Here is a 16,163-nt window from a genome sequence, read left to right on the forward strand (position 1 = left end):
TTTCCCCCAGCCAGCCAACCAACCAAACCCAATCCTCTGCACTGCAGTCACCGCAGCCACACAGACCCAGCAACGACCAGATTGACGTTTGTGGCAACCAATCGTCGTGGGATAGCTGTGCAGCATCCAATCAGGAAAGCCCTTTAGTTTCAAAAAGAGGCGGCGCACAGAGCATAGTAGGTTGCGCGCGTCGTGTTTACAGCCGCTCCAGTGAGGCTGTTCTGCTTGATCAACCCTCCCTGCGCGTGAGGCAGAGAGAGAAGGCCGCACGGAGGGAAGGAGTGCGCTTTGACGGAACAGCGAGCCTGGAAGTCATCTGAGTTACTGGCAGTGTTGACGTCATCACCATGCTGTTCATTATTGACCTCTGCTCGCAGTACCCTCACCCTCATCATATATATATATATATATATATATATATATATATATATATATATATATATATATATATATATATATATATATATATATATATATATAATATATATATATATATATATATATATATATATATGTTGTGTGTGTGTGTGTGTGTGTGTGTGTGCAGTATTTAGTGCAAAGCATGAAACTGGATGATGTAATTCTACCTCCTGGAACACCAGGTAACCCCCTGAGAAGTGAGTATACTGAAACTATGGGATTTTCCCTTTGAACACTGTATTGTATGATGGGGCTGTGGAGTGAAAGTGCATCTGTGTGTGTGTGTGTGTTCAGCGTAAGAATTGTGTCCAAACTTCAAACTGCGCTCACTCCTGTGTTGTCTGTTGTGATGTCGCCAGTCATCATCACAAAGCTGATGGGAGGTGTCATCCACAAAGGATTTGTCCATCACTTTCTTGCCCATAATTGGCTCAAGACCTCGTATGTCCAATCCAATCCCGGATCACATTACTGAGTGAACTTACCTGGATCTGGTTCTTTTTGCAACCATGTGATTTTTTTTTTTTTCCTCTGGATGCATCAGTACTCAGTTGATCTGACCATTTACACAGCAGTCACATTGAAAGACATGAGATTAAAAATCAGATCTAAATCAGTTCCCTCAGTGGCAAAAGTACCTTGATCCAGCATTGTTCCATGTTGAAAATGGACATTAAATCAACACTGGATTTGAAAATTGTATCAAACTTGCTAACGTTGATGCAACATAAATATTCATGGTAGATATCTACTACTGTATAAGCAACAGGTCCATCATCGTGTCCTACAGCAGCCTGCCCTCTAGATTCTTGAAATGGAGCAATATCTCTACCTGGTGGACATTTGCTATTAATGCAAGTACAATAGAATTTCATCAAGAGCTCTTGTTCAACAGAATATTCTGCTATTGTAATAAATCCTTAATTCAACAAGTAACACATCTGCTGTTTTGTGTAAATAAGTAAATACATTTTCCTATGGATTTCTGACAGAAATTAAAAAAAGATTAAAATTCACATGGGGAACCTAACCACATTTCAACATTGCATTGCTATATTCTGGCACTGGGATGCTGGCACTGGAGCAACATTGATATCTCTTTCACTGATGTCAAAATGTAATACGAGGTCTGTTAGAAAACTATCCGACCTTTTTATTTTTTGCAAAAACCGTATGGATTTGAATCACGTGTGATTGCATCAGCCAAGCTTGAACCTTTTTCACGCCTGTCAGTTGCATCATTCGCCTGTGAGCACGCTTTGTGGGAGGAGTGGTCCAGCCCCCTCGGCAGATTTTCATTGTCAGGAAAATGACTGAGCGACTGTCGCTTTGCTGCATCCAAATTTTTTCAGAAACTGTGAGAGACAGCCAGGTGGAACCATTCGGAAAATTCAGATGGCTTTCGGTGAAGATCTTATGGGCATCACGCAGATTAAGGAGCATTACAACCGGATTAAAGACGGCCCACAGCGGCTGAAACAACAAGATCATTTCAAAGTGAAGGCTGTGTTGATCCGCGACGTCGTCTGACTACCAGAGAAATGGCAAGAGAGGTGGACATAGCACTTTTTCGGCACATTACACTGTTACAGGAGATTTTGTAATGAAAGACGTGCGGCGGAATTCGCACGTCAGGACGGAGCCGCGTAATGGCGCAGAACAAAAAGCACCTCCGTGTTGGAAGTCTCACGGGACATGCCCAGCTCTTCACCATTCGGAAGATTCAGACGGCTTTGGGTGGCTTTTCAGTCGAGTGAGTATCCGAGAAATTGTCGAAGAGCTGGGCATGTCACAACATGTCCTGTGAGACCAACACGGAGGTGCTTTCGTTCCGCACCATTAGCGGCTCCGTGGCGAATTCCTCCGCTCCTGTTTTCATGACAAAATCTCCTTTAACAGTGGAATGTACCGGAAAAGTGCTGATGTCCACCTTTTCTGCCATTTCTCTGGTAGTCAGACGACGTCCCAGATCAACACAGCATTCAGTTTGGAAATGATCTGGTCGTTTCAGCCGCTGTGGGCCGTCTTTAATCCGGTTGTAATGCTCCTTAATCTGCGTGATGCCCATAAGATCTTCACCGAAAGCCATCTGAATTTTCCGAATGGTTTCCACCAGCCTGTCGATCGCTGCTCGGAGTGCGGCGCGCCCTCCGCCATTGTGCGCCGTCTTTAAACCGGCTGTAACACTCCTTAATCTGTGTGATACCCATAAAATCGTCCCTGAACACCATCTGAATTTTTTCCGAATGGTGTCCACCTGGCTGTCTCTCACAGTTTCTGGAAAAATTTGATGCAGCGCTGCTCCAGCCGTTCAGACATTTTCCTCACAATGAAAATTCGACGAGGGGGGAGGACCGGTGCTCACTCAAAGCCTGCTCACAGGCGAATGACGCAACCGACAGGCGTGAAAAAACTCACTCATGTGCATGAAGGTTCAAGCTTGGCTGATGCAATCACACGTGATTCAAATCCATATGGTTTTTGCAAAAAATAAAAAGGTCGGATACTTTTCTAACAGACCTCGTACTACTTTCCCAAAAATTCATGCTGTGGCTGAACAACTTTATGCCTCTGTAGTTACTGCAGCACTGCACATCAGCTATTGGATATCTGACTTTCCCTTTGGGGATAAATAAAAGTATCTATCTATCTATCTATCTATCTATCTATCTATCTATCTATCTATCTATCTATCTATCTATCTATCTATCTATCTATCTATCTATCTATCTATCTATCTATCTATCTATCTATCTATCTATCTACCTACCTACCTACCTACCTACCTACCTACCTACCTACCTACCTACCTACCTACCTACCTACCTACAGTGAGGAAAATCAGTATTTGAACACCTGCGGTTTTGCAAGTTCTCCCACTTAGAAATCATGGAGGGGTCTCAAATTTTCATCTTAGGTGCATGTCCACTGTGAGAGACAATCTAAAAAAAAAAAAAAAAAAAAAAAAAAATCCGGAAATCACAATGTATGATTTTTTAATAATTTATTTGTATGTTACTGCTGCAAATAAGTATTTGAACACCTACCAACCAGCAAGAATTCTGTCTCTCACAGACCTGTTAATTTTTCTTTAAGAAGCCCTTTTATTCTGCACTCTTTACCTGTATTAACTGCACCTGTTTGAACTTGTTACCTGTATAAAAGACACCTGTTCACACACTCAATCAATCACACTCCAACCTGTCCACCATAGCCAAGACCAAAGACCTGTCTAAGGACACCAGGGACAAAACTGTAGACCTGCACAAGGCTGGGATGGACTACAGGACAACAGGCAAGCAGCTTGGTAGAAGACAACAACTGTTATGATTATTTATTAGAAAGTGGAAGAAACACAAGATGACTGTCAATCTCCCTCGGTCTGGGATTCCATGCAAGATCTCACTTTGTGGGGTAAGGATGATTCTGAGAAAGCTCAGAACTACACAGGAGGACCTGGTCAATGACCTGAAGACAGCTGGGACCACAGTCACAAAGATTACATTAGTAACACATGATGCTGTCATGGTTTAAAATCCTGCAGGGCAGCAAGGTCCCCCTGCTCAAGGCAGCACATGTCCAGGCCCGTTTGAAGTTCACCAGTGACCATCTGGATGATCCAGAGGAGGCATGGGAGAAGGTCATGTGGTCAGATGAGACCAGAATAGAGTTTTTTGGATTCAACTCCACTTACCATGTTTAGAGGATGAGAACAACCCCAAGAAAACCATCCCAACCGTGAAGCATGGGGATGGAAACATCATACTCTGGGGGTGCTCTTCTGCAAAGGGGACAGGATGACTGCACCGTATTGAAGGGAGGATGGATGGGGTCATGTATTGCGAGATTTTGGCAACCAACCTCCTTCCCTCAGTAAGAGCATTGAAGATGGTTCATGGCTGGGTCTTCCAGCATGACAATGACCCCAAACACACAGCCAGGCCAACTAAGGAGGGGCTCCGTAAGAAGCATTTCAAGGTCCTTATTTGCAGCAGTAACATACAAATAAATTATTAAAAAATCATACATTGTGATTTCCAGATTTTTTTCTTTTTTAGCTTATGTCTCTCACAGTGGACGTGCACCTAAGATGAAAATTTCAGACCCCTCCATGATTTCTAAGTGGGAGAACTTGCAAAATCGCAGGGTGTTCAAATACTTATTTTCCTTACTGTATCTATCTATCTATCTATCTATCTATCTATCTATCTATCTATCTATCTATCTATCTATCTATCTATCTATCTATCTATCTATCTATCTATCTATCTGTCTGTCTGTCTGTCTGTCTCCCTTGTTCTTAAAAATAGGAACCAGCACACTTTGTCTCCGCTCCTCAGGCATCCTCTCACTTTCCAAGATTTTATTTAAAAATCTGAGTCGGAAAACAAGTGGCCTAAAACTGATATGACAAAATCAGATTTAGTATGTTCACACAAATCAAAAGATCATAACTGTTTTTTATTAAGCATTATGTATACATTAGTAATTACAGTGAACTCACTGGTGTGCCAAAAGGGGTTTTCAATACAACCACAAATGTATCATTTATTGAGCTTACAACTGGGCAAAATGCATGCTCTTCGTGGCAGTCAAAACTAAATAGAATGATATTTTGTGAAAAAAAACTTTCAGCATTCTTACTTTTTTATTTTTAAAGGGGTTATATTATAATAAAGACTTACTCCAGGTGTTGATCAGTACATCAGTAAACATCAAGTTGCTAAAGAGTTCTGAGGAAATTTTGAGTATTGATGCTGTGTCATTGAAATACACAAATAGACTACATAGTTTGGGCTCCAGTTGACAGAGATTGGCCTTTCGTATGTCTTTCATGTCCACAAATGCCATGTGGAATACATCATCCTAAAGAACCACCATGTAAATAGAGCAGATATATGTCTGTAAATAGAGAAATATACTTTAGCAAACTGGGGTCCACAAGTTTGACACTTTCACCATCAACAGATACATGTCTAACGGCTGAGTCTTGGAACCCATTGAAGGTCTGGGTCTTTGTCTTGATCCAGTGGTATCTCAAATCCACGCACTTCAACTTCTCACTCAGCTTTACTGATCTTGAGATTGCTGGTGGTGCTGTGATCTTTGCGGAAGCCATGACGCTTGAAAAGCCGAGTGACAGAAAGGAGACGACCATTTAATAAAAACATTTTCAAGTTTCAAAGAAATGACTTGTTCTTTAGAAACTTGCCGAGTCCTTTTTAAACTAGGTTGGTGTTATGGGTTCTTGGGTTATAGTTCCACGTTGGGAGTTACACTTTGGTTTATGGTAGGGAACCAATGGCTGAAAAGTTTTTGGAGACTCTACCAGACAGACGTATTGCTTAACTTTGCATCACGTTCATTTATTGGCTGAGTCATCTGTTAATGGGTTTGTCTCACAGCAAGGAACCAGGATGGCTACTTCTGACTTCTGTGACAATGGAGGCCTAAATTTAGACCATTGCATGGAAGTTTCCCCATGTACACAGTTTATATTTGTAGAACTGAGAGAGTTTACTTGAAATCCCAAATGTGCTCAATTGCAAATGGTGACAAATTGTGCAATCTATGTGTTTCCACTCATTCAGTATAAAGGGTTTCCATCTCTCTGCTCAAGGTAATGCAGATGATGAATGCAAAAAACAATAAATTGTTTTAAAACAGGTTTTCGCACATTCTGCTATCAGCTGTGAGTGAGGCCTCAACCCTTTCTTTTGCGTTCATCACTGCCATCTCCGTCCTATTGTTCTCTAACCCGCTCAGCACTTAGAGGAAGCACTCTCGTTAATTACACTGCAATCCATCGATTACTTTAATGGCACTTTGTGCTCCACGGTGTGCTTCTGTGAGCCTGACTTCCATCAAGGCCACACACAATGGACTCTGTAGAGGAAGACTGAAGCCACATCTTCATTTCCTTCCTGTCAGGAGCATTGTCTTCTTGTCATTTAGCTATTGTATGACTGAAAGTGCAGATGAGTGATTTGCTTTATTTGCTATCATCAGACCTGGATATAATTATCTAAGTCTGTTTGCTTGGAATCATTGGCACACTGATATTTTAAGTAAAGAATTTGAAATATGTTCATAAATGAATGCACACGAACCAATGGTCTGCTGTGGTGAGCACCCATTTTCATCTCACCTTGTTCTATACATCTTAGTCACACCAGCTATCCATATGTCCTCCCTCACCACATCCATAAACCTTCTCTTTGCTCCTCTTCTTCTCCTCCTACCTGGTGGCTCCATCCTCAGCATCCTTCTCCACATATAGCCTGCATCCCCTCTGTACATGCCCGAACCATCTCAGTCTCACCTTTCTCACTTTGTCTACAAACTGTCCTACCTGTGTTGTCTCTCTGACATGCTCATTCCTAATCCTGTCCATCCTCATCACTCCCAAAGTAAGTCGCAGCATCTTCATCTGAGTTTTAGTCAGTGCCAACACATCGAAGCCATACAGCATAGTGTAAGTCTTATGAACTTTCCGTTTGACTCTTGAAGATACTCTTCTATCACAAATCACTCCTGCCACTCTTCTCCACCTTGTCTGCACTGTTTTCTTCACCTCTCTATAACACACTCACCATGACCATACTTTTGAGAGTATGAGTCACATTTTTTTTTTTAATAGTTTGGGAGGTCCTGCAACTTACATCTTGATCTATATACTGAAGAATCACACATTCATTACAATTAATAACAGTTATATTGACTATTTATATAGGACTTTCCCAAGAATCAAAGCACTGAACAAAGTAGACACTAAAAATAAAAGGAAAAAAAAATGCTAATAAAATGTACACAAGCAATGTATAATAAAAAAGGTCCAACTAATAGAGGTGGGCGGATCAATCCTAATATCGATAATATCGATACCAACGCTGGTATTGATATTGAACGATCCTTGTTTAAAAAGATCAATATTCAAGCTTTTTTCTCTCCCACATGCACTGACTGCTGCGCACGCAGATTCATCAAAGTATACTCTCTGTCTGTAAGAGCAGCGCTGTGCTGTGTCACACAACACGGAGCAGCGCACCCTTGTATTGTGGTTTGTCAGCCCTCTACCTCAGGAGATTTTAAGTTGTGTTGAGTGATTTTTTTTTTAAAACAAAAATGTTGATTGTGATAAAGTATTTTGTTGTCACATACAATGTTTGGCAAAATTCTATCCTAGGTCTTTTGGATCCTTTGGATCTATGAAGCTTAAATATGAAAAAGTATCGGTATCGATATCGGCGATACTGGGCATGTATTTACTTGGTATTGGATCAATACCAAAATTCCCGGTATCGCTCACCTCTACCAACTAATACTCTGATGTGATTTATAGATGGGTTATATGTCTTCAAGAGGCATTTTTTTTAACAGGTGCAACTTCTATACACCAGAAAATATGTAAATACCAACTTAGGTGCTAAACACCAGTGTATCAGAACCAAAAGAATGAGGTTCCACAATAGTAGGGCGGGAACTGGCTGAAGATATCCAAGCTGGAGTGGTTTACACGTTTCGCAGTCCAGAACTCCACATTGGATCAAGGACAGCCCCCCCACATGCACTTGTACCTGGGAAAATTGCAAATAGTGAATTCATTTCAGTTCAGTATCTGGAAAACAGTCAACAAAATTTCATGTCTTCTTTTTAAGAAACTCAGTCTCTGTTCCACTACACCAAACAGCTGACGCAACAGACAAGAGTTGCCCTATTCACAGTCTGCAATCACAGTTACAGAACCCTATAACTCATTCAGATCTGTCATGGATATCTTGGTAGCTTCCCTCACTTGTCCCTTTCTTGCATAGTCAGTCACCTGGCTGCTCCAGAATGCCAGAATGTTTCTGTTTCTTAACAGTTGATGTAAATGAAGTCCAACAGATATTCAGTGAATGAGAAATGTTTATGCATCTTGTGTATCCCCTCACTGCCATGATTTACTGTAAATTCATCAAAGGCTGACAGTATATGTGGCACACACATACATTTAATGTCTATTTTTTTTCTTTCATAAAATGAAAGCATTTTGTTTAGTTTGGAATTTTTGGAAATTTTTAAAATGATTCTGATTCTACACAATTCTTTTGCATTTATTTCTAAACATATTTTAAATTCTGTACTTAAAATACACAGGTGCCAGTAGTTATGTCCCTGAATGTATGATTTATGATTGTAGTTGCTCTTTTTTTGTTTGTTTGAAGGTTTTGTTTTTTGAATAAGACCTTTCTTGTAATATATTGATGCTCTCCTTTATGCAAACATGTCCTGACATTTATTAAAGTGTTGGGAAATTTGTATTTAATGGCAATATGACGTCTCAGTTCAATTGCATTTTGGTTGAAATTTCCATTCCCATATGTAATGGAGTAAGTCACTGAAGAGGTCATATTATACACGTTTTTCTCCTCAGGAATATAAGTCAACAGGTGTGTCATTATAAATGATGCATACACTTTCTCCCACACTTGAAGTGGTATTACCGTATATATAGGAAGAATGTGCAGCAAGGATGTGCATACCTAACACATACATACATACATCAGACCAGGCCTGCACACATTTTTCAGGGTTTTATTTTTATGACATATAATCAAAGTAAAAAAAAAGTTTTGCATGCCTGGACACAACTACACTCCCCACCCCGAACCTTGCCCCTGATTTCTTCTTTGCAAAACTGCTCAGGTTGCTTCAAAATCTCTAATGTATAGACCTTTTTCACCTGCAAACACAAACTCTCAAAATGACAGAGATGAACACAGATATGGCAACAATCACATTGTCTTGAAACCATTTATATCTATATTTGTCTCCAGGATCGAATCTTTCTGAATATTTCTTGCTGTATTAGTGTTACTGGGGCCTTTAGTGCAGAAGCATCACCACAGCATGAAGCTGCCACCAACAAGTATAACAGATAGGGTTGTGTATGTCCATAATAATTTTAAAAAATATTATTTTTTAAATATTTCTTTAGATAATTCTAAAATATAACGCAATGCTAAAATACCCTCGGCTGTATGAGCATTGCGTTCTTTAGAATTTGCAGTTGTTTAATTAATAATTAAGATCCTATTGTCTTACAATTTGTACATATTCAATAAAGTCCATCTATCTATTAATCGATCAATTAATCAAAAACAATATTTATGTTTTAAGAGCGGACGTTGTGCAGATCAAGGAATATTTGTAGATCACCTTCTGTGCATTTGCAGGTATTAATTAGACAAATTTAACTCCATAGGAAGTTAGCTTTGAGTTAGCGGAAGTTAGTATGCACGCTAAAGTCTGCAAAATGTCTTGTAAATGACTCCAGAGGTGTTATCGGGTCACAAAAACAGTGTTTTCAGTTTTAGAAGCGTTTATTTCTCACTAGCTTTTACATAATAGAGGGTATATTTACACACAAATGAAAGAGTTTTGCAGCTAGCTACCAGTCTGTGATGTCAACATGCTAACGTCTGCGAAATGTCTCGTAAATAAGTTCAGAGGTGTTATTGGGTTCCACAAACAGCATTTTAAGCATTAGAAGTGTTTATTTCTCACTAGTTTTTACATAACATATGAGAAATATGTATATAAACACAGAAAACGAAGCAATTTTGGAGAGGCCAGCCACTGACATCATGGTGCAGCTTTACTCTGATTGGCTGTCACGCCCCCCACTCAAAAACAAAACGGAACAGATTGAAATAGAATGTACATTTTAACCTCTTAAAAAGGTCAAGGTTAGCCATCTTTGAACTTGTCCAAGGTCTGTGTCCCAAGAATGTTCCTGTAAATTTGAAGACTCTGGCAGTAACAGGACTGGACTTATGCTGAGCAGACAGACGGGCGGACAGACGGATGCAAAGCCTTCGCTATACCCGATAGCCATATTTGATGAAAAATGGGCTGTGCTAGTTTGGTTGTGTTATAAGGGTGAATGTTTGTGCCACCCATTACTTTGTATTTCAAATTTTTATATTATTTTGATCATGTTGTTGAGATTTGCACTTACTGGGAGCTGCTACAGATATTAAAGTTATTGTGAAAGAAGCTTTAATTTAATGATTTATTTTAAATTTTGGACTGATTTCACAAAACACCTTCTGGATAAAACCCCCGTTTGATTGGCAATCCATAAGTATTCAGTTTTCAAAAAACACACACATTTTATGTAATATCTAACGGACTAACAGTCCGTTAGATATTACATAAAATATTGGTGAAAATATTCTTTCTAAAAGAGTGAGACAGTCACTCAAGTCTGTGTCCATTTGACCCATCTCCTGTGGTTTTTTTTAATTATTATTATTATAATTATTTCTTTTGTTCCTGGCCTACTTGTTAATTCATTTTCACACATGCACATTACATAACCAAAACCATCAGTAACAATTTAAAACATACTAGGAACTTCCAGATGTGCATTTCAAATAAGGAAATATATTATATTATACATCTCAATAGCAAAGGTTATAGCTTTTTTTTTTTTTTTTTTGCTTTTGGCACTCAATTTATCAAACAACAAGCAAAGCAAATATCCTAGACTAGAAGATAGGCTCATCAGTCAGACGTAAGCCTGCAGTGTGTCTTAAAGGCTAGCGTTACGTTTTAATGTGTATATTAAAGAAGCGGAAATATCAAAGTCATCCCTGTTGGTACAATAAAAAGAAAAGAGAAATAATGAGATGTTACATATTGTGTCTAGAAAGTCCTGATAATTAATATTGTGTCCTTGTGATTAGACTTGTTCATTGAGACTCCGCCAACGTCGTTATCTTGCTGCTTTCTTGCTTCTTATCGTATCACCGCAGCACTTGGCTGCTCCTTATTCACTCTGGGCCTTCTTTAAGTGGTCTGTCTCCACGGCGACCATCAGAGAGTCCTCCGTCACATGTAAAAGATGCTCCTTCTCTGGGCTGTCTACACTCACCAGCTCCTCCTCGTCCACGTCTACATGCACGTCCAGCCCGTTCCTCCTCACCTCCCTGCTGGCCCTCGACCTCGGACGTTTTCCACCAGCTCTACATTCTGCACCACCTCCGCCTCCCCTTCTCGGATCTTCTTCACGTGGAACGTGAAAGGAGGCACGCGGTAGACGCTGGTCTTGGAGCGAGCGTAGATTTTGTGGTCAGGGGTGAGGGATTTCTTCACCTTGTCTTTAGAGGTCTTTATCTTTGCCCTGCGCTCCTGGTTGGGGGTCATACGGGTCCCGATCTTGCCAATCTTCTTCTCCAGATTGTGCTTGGTCTTCTCCAAGTTCTCACGGGTTTTCTGCTTAGTCTTCTCCATTTTTTCCTTGGTCTTTAGTTTGGTCTTCTCCATTTTCTCTTTAGAGAAGGCTTTCTTTATGTTGTCCACTTGCTGCTTACTGGTGCGCTTGATGCGCTCGGCACGAGACTCTTCAATGATCTCCTCAATTTCCACCTCCTCGTCTGAATTGAGATTGGCTGGGAGACCCTCACCTTCTTCTTCAGGTATCTGCTTTAGGCCTTCCACTGCTCCAGCTTCAACTACTGTCTCTGTGCCTTTGGGCTTGGCTACTTTTGGTGCCTTCACTTGGTCCTGGGGAGGAAAAGTGGGACAATAGGGAAAAACATTATATAAAAGTAATACATACACTATAATATTAATTTTCAGTTTGATATTTACTAAAATACACAGTGTACATCACTATGGCAAAGGTAAAAATGCAGCCATGTATGATCAATATACACATGGTACTTTATATGATTGGTCATAAATAAATTGTGCAAGAAATTAAATTGGGGAAAAATAAGCAGGATCCTACAAAGATTCCTTTTACATTCAGAACAAACATGTTTACTGCTTGACTGCCATCTAGTGGTGTTAAATACATTTCACTCAGTAAGGCTGCACACATTACACACATTAACTTTACAAATATAATAATTGCTGCAGATGCACTTATTAAGTCATAAATCCCATATTATGGTGACAGTGATGTTTCAGCCAAAGCTGGACATCATACATGGGCATACAATTAAAGTGAAACATGAGACATCATTCTACATGTCTTCTATCTACAGGTGCATTTCCTGCAGTTTGGTTATCATTTCTCCATAACACAGTCCCACACAGTTTTGTATAATATGTAAATCAAACCTGCTTGACAAAGAAGGGCACACAGCTAATTATAAATTTGAAGATATGCTGTTCACCAAAATAAAACATGTCAAATATAGCACGCAATTTGGTGATAAAGCCTGTGTTAATCTATACTCCTATTACAACCCCTGGCAAAAATTATGGAATCACCGGCCTCGGAGGATGTTCATTCAGTTGTTTAATTTTGTAGAAAAAAAGCAGATCACAGACATGACACAAAACTAAAGTCATTTCAAATGGTATCTTTCTGGCTTTAAGAAACACTATAAGAAATCAAGAAAAAAAAATTGTGGCAGTCAGTAACGGTTACTTTTTTAGACCAAGAAGAGGGAAAAAAAAAATATGGAATCACTCAATTCTGAGGAAAAAATTATGGAATCATGAAAAACAAAAGAACACTCCAACACATCACTAGTATTTTGTTGCACCACCTCTGGCTTTTATAACAGCTTGCAGTCTCTGAGGCATGGACTTAATGAATGACAAACAGTACTCTTCATCAATCTGGCTCCAACTTTCTCTGATTGCTGTTGCCAGATCAGCTTTGCAGGTTGGAGCCTTGTCATGGACCATTTTCTTCAACTTCCACCAAAGATTTTCAATTGGATTAAGATCCGGACTATTTGCAGGCCATGACATTGACCCTATGTGTCTTTTTGCAAGGAATGTTTTCACAGTTTTTGCTCTATGGCAAGATGCATTATCATCTTGAAAAATTATTCATCATCCCCAAACATCCTTTCAATTGATGGGATAAGAAAAGTGTCCAAAATATCAACGTAAACTTGTGCATTTATTGATGATGTAATGACAGCCATCTCCCAGTGCCTTTACCTGACATGCAGCCCCATATCATCAATGACTGTGGAAATTTACATGTTCTCTCAGGCAGTCATCTTATAAATCTCATTGGAACGGCACCAAACAAAAGTTCCAGCATCATCACCTTGCCCAATGCAGATTCGAGATTCATCACTGAATATGACTTTCATCCAGTCATCCACAGTCCACGATTGCTTTTCCTTAGCCCATTGTAACCTTGTTTTTTTTCTGTTTAGGTGTTAATGATGGCTTTCGTTTAGCTTTTCTGTATGTAAATCCCATTTCCTTTAGGCGGTTTCTTACAGTTTGGTCACAGACGTTGACTCCAGTTTCTCCCATTCGTTCCTCATTTGTTTTCTGTCTTGACGCTTTGATGTCTTCCTTGGTCTACCAGTATGTTTGCCTTTAACAACCTTCCCATGTTGTTTGTATTTGGTCCAGAGTTTAGACACAGCTGACTGTGAACAACCAACATCTTTTGCAACACTGCGTGATGATTTACCCTCTTTTAAGAGTTTGATAATCCTCTCCTTTGTTTCAATTGACATCTCTCGTGTTGGAACCATGATTCATGTCAGTCCACTTGGTGCAACAACTCTCCAAGGTGTGATCACTCCTTTTTAGATGCAGACTAACGAGCAGATCTGATTTGATGCAGGTGTTAGTTTTGGGGATGAAAATTTACAGGGTGATTCCATAATTTATTCCTCAGAATTGAGTGAGTCCATATTTTTTTTCCCTCTGCTTGGTCTAAAAAAGTAACCGTTACTGACTGCCACAATTATTTTTCCTGATTTCTTATAGGTGTTCTTAAAGCCAGAAAGTTGCCATTTGAAATGACTTTAGTTTTATGTCATGTCTGTGATCTGCTTTTTTTCTACAAAATTAAACAACTGAATGAACATCCTCCGAGGCCGATGATTCCATAATTATTGCCAGGGGTTGTACTAATAATACTAATACCAGTACAACATTTTATTTTGCATGCAGTAGTTTCATATTCATTTATAATCCTGCTTCCTTTTCACTAGAAATACTTGGGGGTGAGTACAAACTGAGTTTCACTTTATCTTGAACTCACATGAAGATGATCACCTCTGCAACACAGCAGTTTGACACCTGGCAACATGTTTTTCTCCACATACAACACCAGAAAAACCACAAAGGCTGAAAGATTGCTCATTGACAAGTGTTGACCACTTCATGTGACAATAATACCAGGAAGTAGTGTTAGTTTACCGTACTGACTTTGTGTACCATTTTGAAGCCAGTTCTGAGAGAGCCCTTTTGCACTGATGCTGATTTTGTGTGCATTTTGTAGAAGTACACACACTTACATGCGTGTGTTAACTTCATGGTGTGCATGCTCAGTACAAGATGGCTGCCCATTTGTAGTCTAATTGCTTCAGCCATAAAGTTATGTTTTCTGGGTGTGCATTTGCAGAGGATTGAACACCATGAATTCAATAAAAGCCTATAACAAAGACTATAGGTTTAAACAGGGTGTTGTTAAAAGAGTGGTCACAACTTCGAAACACCAAACAGGACTACTGGTAGGCAACAGTAGCATTAGTATGCAAGAGGACCCTGCAATTAGCAACAAGGCTTCATAAATGGCATGCAAAACAAAAGGTCTACTTTACATGCACATGCTTGAACCAGCCCAGGCATGTCCCACTGTGTCAACATTGCTCATGAAAGTAATATATGAATGAATACTTGCAAACTATTATGATTAAAGATGGTCCTGCAGAGGGAACAAAGCTACTTGAAGTTAGCGTGCTCGCTAGACTAACACAGACCAGACATAGGTGAGCAGTATGACTGGAGCTATCTGTCAGGTTGTGGCCCCGGGGTGGAGTTGCTCCTTATCTTATTGTCGTCATTAGTTTTGTTCTGAGTTCATCATTTATTTTCTGTTCAGTACGCTGTAGTCTCTGGTTTGGTTTTCTGTCTTTCGTACTTTAGTCATGTGGTTTATTCAGCTGTAGTTTCTGTCCAGTTATTGTTTTTTTCCCCATTGTGTTATGCTTTTGTTTCTGTTTTTTTTTTTCTGCTTCTTATTATGTAGTCTTTAGTTGTTTCATTCCTTTTCTGTGCTACACATTATACAGTTGTCTTGGGTTTTGTTTTCTGTTATGCAATTATCTGGTTATTCTTTCTGTTATGTTTATTATCTTTTAGACTTCAGCCATGTGTTTAGTTTGTTAGCTTAATAGTCACTGATTTTGGTCACTGTTTGTCTGTCCTTCACTTACACTCTTGCACCTGACTGTCTCTTCTTTGTCTCTGTTTATCCGTGTGTTCACTTACACTCTTGCACCTGCCTATTTAATCTTTGTCTCTGTTTCTCCCACATAGTAGAGAAGCTTGAATCTTCGACTGGACTGGGTTGCTTGATGCGAGGACGTTTCGCTTCAAATTACAGAAGCTTCCTCAGCTAAAATTCTTGCTCTGATAGTCTGACTTCTGTCTGAAGGAAGTGGTGTCCACTTGTCCACTTACACTCTTGCACCTGCCTGTTTCATCTTTGTCTGTCTGCCTTGATCACTCCCTCTCTCTCTTGCATCGCATCCCTCCTCTTGGATTCACCTGACCACGCCTCCCTTCTAGAACATTCTTCCACACATGCACCTTGTTTCCCTAATTACATCACCTGTGTATTTAAGCCCTTCACTTTCTCCACTCCCCCGCCAGTTCATTGCAATCCTTGCCGTTTGCCTTTGTCTTGTTTTTTTGCTTCATTGTGTTTCGACCTTGCTTTGTTTACTGGACCTTGTTTTTGCCTCAGCCCATGATACAGT

At 39.8% G+C, this 16,163-nt stretch overlaps 1 protein-coding gene across 1 annotated transcript in view; it reads right to left on the reverse strand.

Annotated features, from left to right (window-relative positions):
* Positions 1-10,475: 10,475 nt before the first annotated feature.
* The window catches only part of cavin1a (caveolae associated protein 1a), a 46,148-nt gene continuing 40,460 nt past the window's right edge, over positions 10,476-16,163 (reverse strand). Inside the window, 3 exon segments of the mRNA XM_034190699.1 lie at positions 10,476-11,383; positions 11,385-11,420; positions 11,422-11,973. Coding sequence (XP_034046590.1) covers positions 11,237-11,383; positions 11,385-11,420; positions 11,422-11,973 — 735 coding nt within the window. The 3' untranslated portion in view covers positions 10,476-11,236.

Source organism: Thalassophryne amazonica, chromosome 16 (assembly GCF_902500255.1).
Source record: "Thalassophryne amazonica chromosome 16, fThaAma1.1, whole genome shotgun sequence".
In the NCBI taxonomy this organism is placed as follows: domain Eukaryota; kingdom Metazoa; phylum Chordata; class Actinopteri; order Batrachoidiformes; family Batrachoididae; genus Thalassophryne; species Thalassophryne amazonica.